The 15,584-nt window shown below is 47.4% G+C and overlaps 6 protein-coding genes across 6 annotated transcripts; 3 read left to right on the forward strand and 3 right to left on the reverse strand.

Moving 5' to 3' along the window:
- Positions 1-19: 19 nt before the first annotated feature.
- On the reverse strand, positions 20-2,446 carry LY89DRAFT_587980 (uncharacterized protein; the record flags this gene model as incomplete). Its single annotated transcript, XM_018209455.1, has 2 exons — positions 20-199; positions 248-2,446. 2 exons carry the CDS (start codon positions 2,444-2,446, stop codon positions 20-22), a joined length of 2,379 nt encoding a protein of 792 aa, XP_018069881.1.
- An 842-nt stretch (positions 2,447-3,288) lies between these two features.
- LY89DRAFT_588185 (uncharacterized protein) lies at positions 3,289-7,706 on the forward strand (the record flags this gene model as incomplete). Its single annotated transcript, XM_018209468.1, has 6 exons — positions 3,289-3,727; positions 3,781-4,826; positions 4,889-5,034; positions 5,134-5,747; positions 5,863-6,521; positions 6,573-7,706. The coding sequence occupies 6 exons, from the start codon at positions 3,289-3,291 to the stop codon at positions 7,704-7,706; spliced, it is 4,038 nt and encodes a 1,345-aa protein (XP_018069882.1).
- Positions 7,707-7,956: 250 nt separating this feature from the next.
- LY89DRAFT_686260 (NPD-domain-containing protein) lies at positions 7,957-9,689 on the reverse strand. Its single transcript, XM_018215244.1, has one exon. It carries the CDS (start codon positions 9,468-9,470, stop codon positions 8,409-8,411), a length of 1,062 nt encoding a protein of 353 aa, XP_018069883.1. The 5' UTR covers positions 9,471-9,689; the 3' UTR covers positions 7,957-8,408.
- A 109-nt stretch (positions 9,690-9,798) lies between these two features.
- LY89DRAFT_686261 (RBP11-like subunits of RNA polymerase) lies at positions 9,799-10,882 on the forward strand. Its single transcript, XM_018215245.1, has 4 exons — positions 9,799-9,880; positions 9,938-10,299; positions 10,347-10,457; positions 10,507-10,882. The coding sequence occupies exons 2-4, from the start codon at positions 10,197-10,199 to the stop codon at positions 10,698-10,700; spliced, it is 408 nt and encodes a 135-aa protein (XP_018069884.1). The 5' UTR covers positions 9,799-9,880; positions 9,938-10,196; the 3' UTR covers positions 10,701-10,882.
- A 1,132-nt stretch (positions 10,883-12,014) lies between these two features.
- LY89DRAFT_686262 (LSM-domain-containing protein) lies at positions 12,015-12,956 on the reverse strand. Its single transcript, XM_018215246.1, has 7 exons — positions 12,834-12,956; positions 12,713-12,774; positions 12,605-12,661; positions 12,516-12,554; positions 12,436-12,463; positions 12,325-12,388; positions 12,015-12,269 (listed from the first exon to the last, which is right to left on the reverse strand). The coding sequence occupies exons 2-7, from the start codon at positions 12,735-12,737 to the stop codon at positions 12,228-12,230; spliced, it is 255 nt and encodes an 84-aa protein (XP_018069885.1). The 5' UTR covers positions 12,738-12,774; positions 12,834-12,956; the 3' UTR covers positions 12,015-12,227.
- Positions 12,834-15,390, forward strand: LY89DRAFT_648870 (ribonuclease H-like protein). The gene is made up of 2 exons (XM_018212031.1): positions 12,834-13,359; positions 13,409-15,390. Exons 1-2 carry the CDS (start codon positions 13,217-13,219, stop codon positions 15,171-15,173), a joined length of 1,908 nt encoding a protein of 635 aa, XP_018069886.1. The 5' UTR covers positions 12,834-13,216; the 3' UTR covers positions 15,174-15,390.
- The last annotated feature ends 194 nt before the right edge of the window (positions 15,391-15,584 follow it).

Genomic DNA, 15,584 nt, shown 5'->3' on the forward strand with positions numbered 1-15,584 from the left:
ATAGGCCTCGTTCCTCCGACTACACCCCTTTGCCTCTCTTGTCGCAATAACTCAAGGCTGGCTTTCCAGTATTGGTGCCCCAACTCGCGATCGTCTGTCCAGTGGTATAAATCATGACAACAAGACCGAATACACAAAGCAGGACATCACAAGCCTTGCGGAAGCGGCTTTTGGCAACGCCTTGGAAATGAAGCATTGGCTATTATGTGTTAGCAGGCGGTTTGAGCATGTAGTAAGGAAGACTTACTGGATAGATGTAGACCAGAGGAATACAGGCAAAGCTACCAATCAATGCAACAAATTTATCGAGATCATTTGCACCAAACCAAGCAATTGCAGTACAAATGATGACGACGAAGAAACGGAAGATGTTCTTCTGCCATTTAATGTATGGGTTGTACTTGCCACTGCGTGTGAAAAGTTCGTTCTCAGTGATCCTGATTGCCGGAAAGAATTGTAACGGTGTTGAAAGCAGAATTGCAAGGGAGTACAAAAACTGGATGCCGTTGACAAGCTTATCGTCTTGTGGCAGGTTCAGAATGACAACAGTCTCGGTTGCGGAGCCATATGCTGCGTATGACAATGCTCCCATAGAGATGAAGACGACAGTAATGATTACCATAACACCCGCCATTACAGTAGGGAACTTCTTAGGCTCTTTCATGGACTCTTGTATTGGAATGATCAATCCGATACCCTCGAATGTAAAGATGGCGGTCCCAATGAACAGAGTCCAATCGTCCGAGTTAAAATTGATGATGTCCGAAACGCCCCCCTGTCGGACAAGAGTGAGGATGTCGTAATAGTATAGATAGAGCAGTCCGATAAGAATGAAGGCATCTGCTACCAAAGCGGTGAAGCCAAGCTTGCTGATATCTCTCATCAGTGAGAATGGCAAGAAGATTAACATCTGCATGAGAATCAAGTACGGGACATCGATATGAGTCTTGCAATCAGTCACCGCAAGTATGAAGGCTTGCAAGTTCTCCGAGGTGAAGACAATGTATGCGGCAACAAATCCAATCTGACTGATAACGATTGAGAACAAGATGATATTTCGCATCCAGTTACCATAGAGGATACCTCCAAGATCTCCAAAGGACCCATCATACTTTATTCGGGTGTTTACCAGCAGTACGAAACAGTAATAACTCAAAGCCGCGACGAAGAGCAGAACGAGATTACTGAACATCATACCACCGTTGAGATATGCCTTTGGTAAGAACAAGACTCCAGTACCGACGAATGACTTCAGTAACAACAACGCAGCTCCTGTAGTTCCATTGGTGCCTTTGACATGGCGATCCTTGCGCTTTCGTTTCCGGCGACCAGGCGTGAGTAGTGCACTATCTTCCATGGGTTCTCTGTCTTCGTCGCTAGCTTCTTCTCCGCCATCATACGCATCGGATGAGAAATATTCATCTGGTTCTAAGACTTCATCGTCTTCTTCCAACTCTTCACCAGCAAAATGTCCGTATATGGTTAAAAACTCAATAAAGTTGTTTGTGAGCAATTTTGGCTGGGTTCGGCCGTAGCCTTCCTCCACTACGCCATCGTTTGGTGTTGGACTTCCTGCAGCGCGCCGAAGGAAGTTACGGCGAAATCCACCCGGAACCTTTATTGAGCCTATGTCGAGGATATCGTTCTCGGGTTGTGGCCGTGACAAGTGGAAACTTTGGCTTCTCTGTGCTCGCCCTCGGCCTTGAGCCCTGGCTTCTGCTTCCTCGGTCCATTTGTATATAGGTCGTGTGATGTCTCCACCTTGTAGTCTTAAGCTGGAAAACTCATCGTCGTCAAGGCCTGGAGCAACGTCTTCAATAGCTTGTCTACCCTTGCCTGCTGGTGATCTACCCGCCGGTGAACCACCACGCATGGACATTCCAAATATCCCATCGGTCGGTCCATCACCTGCCTGAGACATAGTCTCTGGACCTTGTACCAAATGCCTCTTTACAATCTCGGGATCTTCGAAGGTGCTTGGCCCGGCCCAACCAGGAGCGCCCTGTATTGACCTCGCTCTATCAAATGACCCATAATTGCTTTGGGGGTTGGAAGATTGTATTTGATGACCAGCAGCCACTGGAGACAACGGCCGCAGAGGAGGTGTGCCAAAGGTTGGTGGTGAATGACCGAATGAGTGGGACAGAGCAGCAGCAAGAGCAGAAACTCCAGGTCCCGGTATCAAAGAGTGGGGTGCTGTACCAGCAAGAGGGGTTAAACTTCCAGATGGTAAAGCCGTAGATCCTGTTTGGTTGGGTGTGGGTATCTGCGGGACTCGAGGCGTGCCTACAGGACTATGTGAAGGTACTGGAGAGGCTAATCGAGCTGTCGAGGTTGCTCTTGGAACCGGACTACTCGACAATCGTCCTCTAAATGAGCCGGGCGACGAGGACATTGGTACTGCTAGAGGTGCCGCAGATGGCTCGCCATCTTTCGAGGTCGACATATTTGGACGTCGAAGTCGGATCGGAGGATCGTGGTGTCGTGGGACAGAGATAGGGAAGTCTTATCTCAGATCATCTTTCAAAAAAGCAAGGTGCAGGTGACTGCAGATATAGTCAGCCTCATTCGTATACAGGGCTGGCTACCAAGGCAACAAGGTTGAATTACGAACAATGAGTGGTGGTGACACAAGTCAGAAGAACGAGAGCACGAGTGAATAATTCTTTTCTTCCTTTGTTGTCGACGGATAGAGCTCAGCTGTCCAGTCAAGTCCGTCAGAAAGCGCTTTCACTCGTGATTGGGACCCTGAAACCCCTCGACCAATCACAGAAAATGCCTCGGTCCCCCCTGGTCAAGCCTTAGATATGAATTCTGATAGTCTCAGCCTTCCTAAAACGACTGATATCTCTCTAGCATAATTCTCTCACGTATGTTGCGCTTCCTTTTTCTTTATATCTTCTCTTTGTATTCTTATTTTTTGCTTTCCCACGCAGAAGTCTCTTGTGGACTTCTGCGCGCGAGACAACTCAAATTTTCACGAGGCACGTTGCCGAAAGGTCTGGTGACGTTTTTCGCAGGGATACCGTGCTCAAGTACGATTCGTGTGCGATGCTTGTAACCCGGGAACTGTCCTGCTATTGTGCTCGAGTAGAGCTACATCAGACGATGCGATGTTTTTGCAATTGAGTCCGGGGTTATTGTGAAGAACGGACATTTGCTAATTATACCTCTGTATTGAAGATGCCCAGCAATCGTCCGTCGAATTTGGGCTCCATCCGTTCACACTCGAACTTCCAGACTCGAAGCGCGAATGACGATGCTGGCGAGCTAAACAGACGCTCTTCTATGCAACAGCTGGACGAGGAGCAAGACACGGCCCAACCGCACCAGCCAGACGACAATCCCTACGAGCCACTCACCAACGACTCGACTCCTCCACCCCGCGAACATGACCTTACCAAGCGACTCTTGCATCTGCAACCCCACGACCAACCCCACAATGGACGAAGTCAGTCTGCAAGCAGGCCTAGGAGGTCCATTTCCGGTCGGCGGAAAGCCTCAACTTCTAGACATTCTGGGGCTCTGGCAGAAGCTTCCTTGACTGCCCAAATGATGGACATATCTGGGGACAAAAAGACAAATGGAGATTCTGTCGCGAAGCCTGGTCTTGGTCCAAGACCAGTCGGTGGCGATGAAAAGTTGGGGATGTTCTCTGGAGTATATGTGCCAACATGTCTCAACGTATTAAGCGTTCTTATGTTCCTGAGGTTTTCTTTCATACTAGGTCAGCTATGATACTACTAGCTCCCTCTGTACTTTGAGCTGATCACACTGTAGGCCAAGGAGGAGTTCTTGGAATGATGGGCATGCTGATCGCTGCCTATGTGATCAATCTCGTCACTACCCTCTCTCTTTCTGCTATTGCGTCAAATGGAACAGTTCGTGGCGGAGGAGCATATTACCTGATCTCAAGATCTTTGGGGCCCGAATTCGGAGGATCGATTGGGCTGGTGTTCTACATGGGATTTGTTTTCAATACTGGGTTGAATGCAGTCGGTCTCATTGACTGTATCAATCTAAACTTTGGGGCAGTTTCAGGGAACTGGGCTCAGGTCCTGCCGGAATCGAGGTGGTATTCGTATTTATGGAGTACCATTGTTCTGGTAGTCTGTACTGGAATATGTCTCGCTGGATCGTCCATCTTTGCCCGTGCTAGCAATGGACTATTGGTCGTTCTCCTCATTGCTACCCTCTCTATCCCCTTCTCAGCATTAGTCGTCTCGCCTTTCGAAAGCCGAAGTTTAGGAATCGAATACACAGGTATTAGTGGGACAACATTTGTTGGAAATCTCATGCCAAGATTAACGAAGGGGGCTGCTGGCAGTCAGCTTCGCGGCAAAGAAACCTTTCAAGATCTATTTGGCATCTTATTTCCAGCCACTGGCGGTATCTTCGCAGGTGCGAGCATGTCGGGAGATCTTAAAAATCCCAGCAAATCTATACCTAAAGGAACCTTGTATGGTCTCGGCACTACATTTGTGCTATATACTCTTGTCATACTGGCAATGGCAGCAACAATAACTAGAGCCTCGTTTGCCAGAAACGCAAATATCATTCAGGATACGAATGTTTCAGGAATTGTTGTTCTTGCTGGCGAGTTTGCTAGTTCGTTCTTCTCAACACTGATGGGCGTCATTGGCTCCGCAAAGCTTTTGCAGGCTCTGGCACGAGATAATTTGCTGCCCGGATTCTCCATCTTTGGACAAGGCACGACACACGGGGACGAGCCTACATACGCGATCATCATCACATATATTGTAGCACAGATCACAATGCTCTGCAATCTGAATCAAATTGCGTCTTTCACGACTATGACCTATCTTGTAAGTACAGATGCGAAAATCTGCGTTGGCGATACTTCATGGGTACCAAACTGACTTTGTAGATGACCTTTCTTGTTATGAACCTGGCTTGCTTCTTATTGAAGATTGGTTCAGCTCCGAACTTCAGACCTTCATTTCATTTCTTCAATTGGCAGACTGCTTTTTTCGGCACAGTTATATCTGCCGTTGCTATGTTCTTCGTCGATGGGTAAGTTTCCCCTGCTTTCTCTCAATGTGCTAGACAACTGCTTGATTCATTTTGGCTCCTTTTTATTTCAGCACCATTTCAACACTAACCTTGCTCCAGCCTTTACGCAACAGGTTGTGTAGGAATCCTCATTGCGATTTTCCTTGTGATTCATTATACTAGTCCGCCAAAGAGTTGGGGAGATGTCTCTCAGAACTTGATTTATCATCAAGTACGGAAGTACCTCCTCAGACTGAAACAGGAGCATGTAAAATTCTGGCGCCCCCAGATTTTGCTCTTCGTCAACGACCCCCGCCGTCAATATAAGTTAATTCAGTTCTGCAATTCCATGAAGAAAGGCGCTCTATACATTTTGGGTCATGTCATAGTTACAGACGACTTCGGAGGGTCTGTTCCAGAAGCAAGACGACAGCAAGCAGCCTGGACAAAGTATATCGACTTCTCAAAGATCAAGGCTTTTGTGAACATTGCAATATCTCCAGGGGTCGAATGGGGTGCTCGAAATATTGTCCTCAGTGCTGGGCTAGGGGGTATGCGACCTAATATTGCGGTCATGGGATTCTACAATCTGGACGACCTGAGAAGAAATCTGCCCTTAATCGATATTCCCGAGCTTGCTCAATCGCCTGAGCTTAGACCCAAGTCTTCCGAGGCTGGAGAGCGGACTCACAAGGATAGCAAAGATGCCAAGTTGCAAGGAATACTACCGACAGGTAAGTCCCCCTTTCCATATATCTGTGGAACTGTGGGTCGTTGGAAAGTTTGCGAGATATTTCTCCATCCCATAGTGTTTGATAAGCATATACTGACTCCAAGGTTGTGGGACAGACACTTGCAGAACGGAAGGCATGATGAGTGTGACGAGCTATGTCACAATTCTCGAGGATCTCCTTTTGAGACTTCAGATCAACGTTGCTATCGCAAAAGGCTTCCAAGACCTCGAATTCCCTGAGCCTCATGCCGAGAATGGCAAGAGATACATAGATTTATGGCCGATTCAGATGTCTGCCGAAATCGCTTCAGAAGGCGACAACAAGCAGAACGTGCTAACAACCAACTTTGACACTTACACGTTGATCTTGCAGCTTGGTGTCATCTTGAACACGGTACCTGCCTGGAAGAAGGCCTATAAACTTCGAGTTATTGTGTTCGTGGAGTATGAATCAGATATCGAGGAAGAACGAGGCCGAGTTCAGTCACTTCTAGAAAATCTTCGAATCGAAGCAGAAGTCGTTGTCCTCTGGCTAGCCTCGGGAAAGCTATCAACTTATGAGATCATTGTGAATGGTGCAGATCCGGGCAAAGAAGCCATTGAAGAGGTTGAAGATTGCTTGGGAGGTCAAGAATGGTGGGACGAAATTCAAAAGATCCGAGGAAAACGTGGGCCAACTTCTGGATCCGAAGATCTTGCTGAGATTGCGAGCATCTTTACAACTGGTTCAAATTGGCCGGAAGCATCTTTCCAGCAAGGTCCAAGAGACGAAAGGGTCGAGCGATTTCTCGGTTTACGAAGGCTTTTGAGAAAGTCGAAGAAAAAGCATACTATGAGCGGTATCACGAAATATGGTGTCAGTCTGAATATGAGGACTCATCGACTGTCTGATAACATTGTCAATCACCACGCAGCGACAGCCAGTGCGAGTGAAGACTCGAGTAGCGACTCAGAAGATTCCAGCGATTCGGAAGCCATTGAGACTGGCTCCGAGGATGGGAGTCAAGGCGCTGCAAGCGCTGCCAGCGAAGGAGATATTGATGACTTCGAGTCTTCTAGCGATTCTCCCATATCACCCACAAAGACGACTATCCGTAGACGTCGGAGTCACGGTGACACGATGAGAGGACCACCACCATCTAAAAGATCAACGGGCGAAAAGGAAGTGAAAGTTCCGGAACGGACACCGAGAAGACCTCCCCTGCCCGAGTTTCCCGCCACGACTTCAGCCGTGGAAGGCTCGTCGATAATTTCGGGACCGGACCTCTCATTCAGAAGATCCGAAAGTCCGAACAGAAAGCCACCCTCTCTTTCCAACCTATCAACATCACTAAAAGCAACATCAGAAGGGTCAGGAAGCAAGCCCGCCTCCTTGAAAGAACTCGACAAAGCCCTAAAGGAGCCCGACAAGTCTGCAAGACCCGAATCGTCCGCAAATGCCCGTCCAGCTTCTGTCCGTTCCGAGCGTCCTTCTATCTCCCGACACGCATCTCAGCCAAAATTCACTAGCAAGCCTGTGCCAATGACCAGAGTCGCCACAGAGGATGGCCCGGGACCGAGCATCATGTTCACCGAGACTCCGTCTCCGCCCGTACATGCGCGCGCGAATCGATTACCGTCCGCCTATCGTCCCAATTTATCGGACAACATCTCCGAGGTCTCGGAGCCGCAGGACATTTCTACCTCTCGCCGAGGCTCAACTTATTCAACTCAGGCATTGCCGTTATCTTTCAATGACCTTCCATGCAGAGCCCAGCATCTGATTTTGAATGAGTTGATGCGGAGTAAGAGTCGGTATACGGCTGTTATGTTCACTACGCTTCCGAGTCCGATCGAAGGCACATGTCAGAGTGTTGAAGCGAGTGCGGGGTATTTGAGTGACCTAGAGGTACTGTGCAAAGGGTGTCCGCCGGTGTTGATGGTGCATAGCAATAGTATGACTGTTACTATGAGTTTGTGATTATATATGGGAAGGAAAGGCGAGTTAAAGAAAATTGCATAGAGAGGATTAGATACCCTGCATGGTTGGTTAGAGGTTTGGTAGATGTATAAAAGCGTGCATTTGAACATAATATGACAAAATTTGAGCAAGACTTGGGTAAAAATGTTGTTGGCTGTGTCCTTAAGGAATGCTAGATTAGTGAATTAAACAGAAAGTGAATTAGAAAATCTGAAGGGAAAGCGTTGCGGAACTAATATAAAACTAGGATCGTCTCGATCTCGAAACCTCCATCATTGTCGAAGTATCAAAGAAGCTCGACGGTGCCGGGCAAGAGGAGGGGGAAATTATCCACATGGCGTCAGCTAACTCAGCAATATGGACTATTGTTGTGTAATAAGATCCCACATCTTGTTTAGAAGACGCAGATCACGAAAGTCGATGACAGTATGATGGAAGTTGACAGCGCGATGAAAGTTGGCAACATGATGGAAGTTGACAGTACGATGGGACTTGACAGTACCATAGAAGTTGGTAGCACGATGAAAGTTGGAAGCAACGAAAGGACGAGAAGTAAGATGATATTCAAGTTGAGACGAAAGGGTAGAGAACGAGAAAAGTTTGCATTTGGAATGCTGAATCCAAGATATTTTAGATGTGCCACATTCTAAACCGAGCCTGAATCTGATAATTGTAATTTCAAAGCAAACGTTAACTCATGGCTTAGAACATGTTACCCACAGTCTTAAGTCGTTCTTTCGCATCTCGCATCACCTCCTTGACAATCTCCCCAGCTGGTTGAGTATTCCGGACCAATCCCACTCCAGTTCCGGCATAAGTCGTCATCCTACCTTGATCACTCCATCCAGCGTCACCCTTCTTCATCTCCTCTTCATACAACCTCTTGTTCTCTTCTTCACTCATACCTTTTCCATGGTCCCAAAAACTCTGATTCAATACTCCCCTAGCATTGTAGGTAGCAGGCCAGCCAATCGTGCCTCGTATCTTGTCATAGACGGTTGTCCTCGCTGTCGTCACACCTCCATCACTTGCTTTTACAACGGCGTTCTTATACCCGTTGCTAATAGGTGTCTCTGGAGCTGCCAAGAATCTCGTTCCCATACACACTGCACTGGCGCCCAATGTTAGAGCAGCAGAGACACCTCTTCCATCTATGATTCCACCTGCAGCTATCAGGGGTATGTGTCCGAATCCTTCCTTAGCAAGTGCATCTCCACATTCTGGTAGCAAGGAAATGATTGAGCTTGACTGAGCGAGACCATGACCTCCAGCATCTGCTCCTTGGATGACAAGAACATCAGGATTGCAGCTCTTCACTACATCGAGAGCCATTGTGACGGTTCCAACTTGGATCCATATCTTAGTTCTGCTGTTGGTGGCCTTTCGAATGCCTTCCGTCCACGATATCAGATCTTTCGGCTCTCGAGGAGCAAACAACCATGCAGCAGCTGGTTTCAACGGTGCTGATTCAAAGACCGAAATGGCAACTGAGAGATCAACACCCCAGCAAATGAAGCCAACTCCAATGGGGAGGACACCCTCTGAGGTCGGGAGGGATGACTCGAGGATTGATGACGCTTCTTTGAGCATGGGAGAGAATGTACTAACGTCGGTACCGACACCAAGAAATCCAAAGCCTCCGGCTCGCGACACTTCAGTGGCTAGCGGTGGTGTTGAGATCATCCGCATGGGAGCTAAAACGACTGTAGGGTTCGCTGTCCAAGGATAGTGCTCATTGAGAGTTTTGTAATGGTTTGAAGCCATCTTTACGATTTTCAATAAGAAAAAGACAATAGAAAATGTGATGAGTGAAGCAAACAAAGAGTCATGCCAAGTAGCAGATGTAGAACGAACGACCGAGATCGGAATTGGTGATCATCCTCAAGGCCACAACAGAAGGGCGTGCCTCACAATGGAGGATACCATCAACGTAATGTGTTCATCTGACTCGAAGCTTGACTCCGCAAAGTTCCTCTGACACCCGAGTTACCGAGAAGTTTGAACATCTCCGGACAGTCAACGCCCGTGCACCGCTCTTGAAAGCACGCTATTTTAGCTCCCGCAGAGCCTCTTCCATAACGTCGAGGCAAAATGTTCACTTCCTCCAGCTATTCTGCTCCACCACATCGCCGACCTCCACGCTTGAGTGTCGTTTGCTTTGCAGAGTCAGTTTGGTGAGTATGCACCATCTATACGGAGATTTGCAGATGAAATGCTAATAAATTCCGTAGGATAAAGTTTTGGAAAGTGGGAAATCATGAACGCGCCCGATAGGTATGACACTGTCTTGTCGCTCCATCCCCGCTCTTTGTCGTGGCTCGCAACCTCGAATCAGCCGATCATGGAGTCGAATTGTATTTCCTTCTCGGTGCATCTGGCACTAGCCGACCGAATACTTCGGCTACACAGTATTTAAGCTCTTGCTGGGAGCCTTTCTGCGACAATCAACGCAAATTCATTATCAAGATCTGCAAGAACACTCTCAACAAGATGACTATCACTGGAAAGCACAAAGTTGACGTCGCGCCCGATAGATTCGAGCTCTTCCTTCTCGGGGACGGAGAGAGGAAGGTCACAGAAGAATCAGACACTCGTACGTCCCGCATCCCATGTTGACTTCCTCCGGCTAATCATAGACAGGTACCTCCAACAGTTCGATCTTCACCTTCAATAAGGAGGACCACACTCTCGCCAACATGGTTCGCGCTGCTCTCCTGAAGGACCCTCATGTTATCTTCGCCGGATACAAGAGTAAGCATTTTGCGCGCAACCTACAACTCAACACTGACTTGCGATTTAGTTCCCCACCCTCTCTTCGCCAAGTTCGAGCTTCGTATCCAAACAAACGGCGAGATCACCCCTAAGGAGGCTCTGGTCAACTGCTGCAAGTCTCTGGTCGGAGACCTCGAAGTTCTCAGCCGAGAGTTCACCAAGGAGTACGAGCTGCGCAAGATGGTCAGTGGTGATGGAGCTGCGGAGAATGGCGGTCGATAAATCATGGGAATATTGGTCATGGCGGCGTCCATGGGTGGAGTCTGGGAAGGTTGTGCATTTGCATGGCGTCTTTGGGCCAGGGAGGAAAATTTGTTGACTTTACCCCGCGGTAGAGCACACGCGTTGATCATTTTACACGAACCATAAATGCATTCATTGCACTAAGTCTCTTTCTTTTGGAGGTGACGTTGCTTGCGAGATGTCTGCTTCATCCTGATCTGAAGATCCCTAATATTTGTGCCCCATTTGGCGGCAGCCCAAGCGGGGCGCAAGAAGTCCTGCCCTGCCCTCTTGCCTGGCTCCGAAGCAACATGAATGGGACATGAGTAGTATATTTATGCGACGTGTAGAGTTATGGATGACAACTCAATGGTATTCTCGCGCCAATAATGCCCACAACCTTCGAGTACAGGGAGCAAATCACAAGTCGTGATAATCAGAGCTCTCGTCTAGTATCAACAACAGTGAAAAATACAACACTACACCCACTCGTGCTTTTTCACATTGTCACAACACAAGCAATCGTGTGATGATCGAGTCTATTTCAACCCGAAGGGTGATTGGCCGAAAGACATATCATTCATGTGATTCTACCTTTTGTCACGACAACTTTCCCTCTGGTATTTGTCTCTCGCACCAAGGAAAGACTCCTAATCAAGAAGCCATATTGCAAGCATCTCATCTTAGTTGTTGTGGACCGAACAATGTTCCTGGAGGTTACCTGCAAATCAACAACATCGAGGCGTTGCCACAGAGAATTCAGAAATTTTTTGGCACAGCCCTATGACCTTGCATGAGACTTCTGTTATGGTTTCACAAACGGAAGAAGATAGGCTGTTGAAAAGTCAGAATAAACTATCGGACAATAAGATGAAGCCTCCTGGGATATGTGATATCGTCCTCTGTCGTGCACTTGAGAAGGAGGGCGAAGAAAAGAAACAGAACGAAGAAACGAGGTTGAGGTGAGAAGATCCACCAGAGCTGGTGCTGGCAGGTGTATTGGAGGCAATGACAGTTGACAAAGGAGAGGCGAGGAGAAATATATGGAGCTTAGGCTAAGAGCAGAGAGAAACCAGTAATATTAACCTTTAAGTCCTACACTAAGGAGTTGAATTACGTGACATACGTACAGTGTGACCACTTGATCATATACTAGTTAATGAGAGAGAAAACAAGCAGAATGGGTAGAAAGTTTCAAAGTCCGCAGCAACTGGAGACTATAGAGCGGCAGAAGTTCTCTCCTTTTCAGTTTACTGTGAGATGACCGAGTGACAAGAAATTAAAATATGATAGGAGGCACACTGAGTCTCGAATCTCCACTTCATTCGTGACAAGGAATAGAGTCTCCCATGAGAGCGAGCTTGATCAAGATGCACTGGTTGAATTTGCTTGTATTGCAGGTACGTGCGAAATAGACACGAAGCCGATGTTTTGAGGAAGCCAGCGCAATCATGACTGCTTGCTTTAGACGATGTCGGCTCCCAGAGTCCTCCCCAGCTCTCCTAACCTATGCCTATCCCAGCATCATCATGATCCAGCAGCAACCGGTCCTTCTCCACCAGGTATCAGCTGATTGCGGTCAGTAATGATGATACTTATGGCATCGATGTTGCGAATTAATCACCATGCAAATATTGTTTCCGTTCAGCAAGATCTTTGAAAGCTTCGTGTGATTGCCGGAATAGTCACTAACGAAATCAATATCTCTCCTCATGCTGGACTTTGAATTACTTACAATTCTGTGACATCTTCGAGCACCATGTCTATGACTGAGTCAGTGCCATAACTTGTACTTCAATGCCAGGCTATACTTACTGACATAATCATCAAATCCAACAAGAGTGCCGCTGAACTCTGAGAAAGTGTCAGCTGAGTCTCAAAGTTCTAGTGGGAATGTTCAGTACCCTTGTCACCTTTCATGACTACCCAGATCTTGGACCCAACGCATTTATCAATCAGTTCTGTGATTGCTGTCAGTGAGATTCACTCAAGAAGGTTTTGGATTGACCAACCGAGGGGCAGTAATTGAGTTGCCATTTTGTGCGACCAAGAGGAATGTTATGTCGAGGTAGAGCTGTCCTTTAAACATTAGCCGTCGAAAGTTACTCGCTGAGTTTCAGGAGTAGACTGCACAAGCGATTCAATGGTAATTTCCTTGACAGCCCAATCTGCGGCCAAAGATATCCAGGTTCAGAAATCTCACAACACGTGAGAGCGCATGCAGGGGTTTGGAAGCGCAGAAGCAAGGAAGCCAACGACTCACTGTGGCACAAAGAGTATGCTTAAGAAAAGGGAAGTCGTTGATGATCGTTCATCAAGTTTCGTCTTCAATCATAAAGTTCGTGGACCCTGATATATCGTTACATGCGATTCACATTCTCGTGATCAAGAGTTTGCTTGGTTTACACTAGTCTCGATTTAGCGATTCGAGTGATTGGACGTCACGAACGCGTCTGCCTTCAGACCTGTGAATCTAGTGACAGTGAGAGCGATTGTTTATTTATTCGCCCGCGGTCATGCTCCCTTGCAGCAATGGAGCATCAACGTTGGGAAAGACACTTCGACGACCGATAATGAACACCATGAACTCTCTCGAGAGTTCCGTGGCCAGCACAGAATCCATGAGATCAACGGTCTCGAGGACAGGAGGGCGAGCATTGTTAGTATTTCCTTGGAAGACTGCACGCCGTAGCTGATAAATTGAGCAGATCCAGTACTACCCGATCGAGTACTCATCATCCTCAACTCAGAACCTGGCATCCAAACCATGGCATTGTCTTTCGAACACTATCCACCACTTCTCGAACACCGAGTGTTGCTGCTACGGCAGAACTGCGTGAGGACCATCTATTACATTCCAATGCCGAAGACAATTATGTTCTGGCATCTGCAGATTTACCGGCGCTGGACAAGGAAGTTAATCCCACCCCAGCCGTTGCGGAGGACGAGTCGAAGCCAGCAGCCCGCTTGACTGCGGACGAGCTCCATGAGCAGGCCCTAAACGATCCTGAGCAAGATGAGCTCCCCGAGACCTCGACGTCCTACAAAATGCCGGAAGAGATATTTAGAGCTGCAAAGGACGCCTCAGCAGGCTCACCAGAGTCGTTCTGGTCGCATTCATTGTACAGAAGTCCGCCTGATGCCGAGGGGAAAAGAAAGAAGCCTGTAGTCCATTATTGCAGGACTATTCATACCACCGAGAAAGTCATCAAGGATTACTTCAAGGGCAAGACGGTGATTGGCTTCGACATCGAGTGGCAGCCAGAAGCTTTCAAGCTTAGCAAGGCTAGAAAGAATGTCTCCTTGATTCAACTAGCTTGCGAGGATAGAATAGCTCTTTTCCATCTTGCTCTTTATCCGAGGATCGCAGAAACAAGTGACAACAATTTGGCCGCCCTCGTTGCGCCATCACTGAAGAAGGTTATGGAAGATCCCAAGATCACGAAAGTTGGGGTAGCCATTAAAGCAGATTGTACCCGTCTACGAAAATATCTCGACATACACGCTCAAAACATTTTTGAACTCAGCCATCTTCACAAGTTAGTCAAATTTTCCAAGAACAAGGACTTCGGGTTGATCAACCGATCACTTGTTTCGCTCGCAAAACAAATCCAAGAGCATCTTCATTTACCTCTATTCAAAGGCGATGAGGTTCGAAGTACAGACTGGAGTCAAAAGCTACATATGGCTCAAATCATGTATGCAGCGTCAGACTCATATGCCGGTTTCCAACTCTTCCATACCCTGGAATTGAAACGCAAAGCTCTGGATCCAATACCTCCTTGCCCGTACCCCGCCGAATTTAACAAAGCAATTCGACTTGCAGAAGGCGTTGAGATACCTCCTGAAGAAGACGACCCAAAAGTAACATCCACCGATGTCAAAGTGATTCGTCGGACGAGGAGATATGGCAAAAGAGTCCTAGCAGCAGCAGCAGAAGTTGTCAAGGACGAAGATTTCTCTCCGGCATCCGAACTTCCGCATTCATTTTTTACTTCAAAATCAGAAAATCCTCTTTCCGTGGCTTTACAAAAGACCAATTTAGGTGATGTGTCCCCTGAGCCTCCAAATGATTCCCTACAGCTTCAAAAAGCTGAGAAAGCATCCATGCGACATATCAGAGCCAAGCAGGGAAAGCTAGGAGATGTCTCTCACCTACCATTGTCACCAACCCAGCTCTCGAAAAGAAGCATCAAGACATACTACCTCTGGCTCGACAACCCAACTCTGAAACTAGAAGACATTGGCGCAATGCTTCGCTCCCCTCCAATGACAGCTCGCGCTGTATCGACGATGATTCTCGAAGCTATAACCGCTGATAAATTACCATATCAGAAGAGCCGATTGAGAGAAGTCCTGAAAATACAAGCGATATATACAGATGGGAATTATATCCCAGAGCATCGATACTTTGAACTGGCGAGAGACAGCGGGTACAATGAACTCAGAGAGCAGGAGTTGGCAACGCAGTAAGAGTGAGGTATAAAGGTTTACGACGGCGTTTTGGATCATGGGGTTTGAAGATTTTGGGGACAGCATCACTCACTCATCGTCTCTATATCAACCTGTTGAGGCGCGGTTTAGAAATACGTTGCATTGGGATACATAGCCCGCATGAGCACATAAAAGTATTCTTGTGTATATAGACAGCAAACTCAACTACGCTGCCATCAAATAATCCTTTGAAGTGTATCACATCAAATCACAATATTCTCGTGAAATCGCCTCCAAGAACACAAGTCGATGAATGTCCGTTCCCACTTTGACTTTTGTTGGTTGGAAAGTTCTACACAGAGCCGCTAACCCTCTACTGAGAAAAATTCTTCAAATATATGCGGACATGAAAATTTGCCCCCATTTTCGGAGTCGTTGGAGTTGCCCAAG

Source organism: Mollisia scopiformis (genome assembly GCF_001500285.1).
Source record: "Mollisia scopiformis unplaced genomic scaffold LY89scaffold_15, whole genome shotgun sequence".
NCBI classification, from domain to species: domain Eukaryota; kingdom Fungi; phylum Ascomycota; class Leotiomycetes; order Helotiales; family Mollisiaceae; genus Mollisia; species Mollisia scopiformis.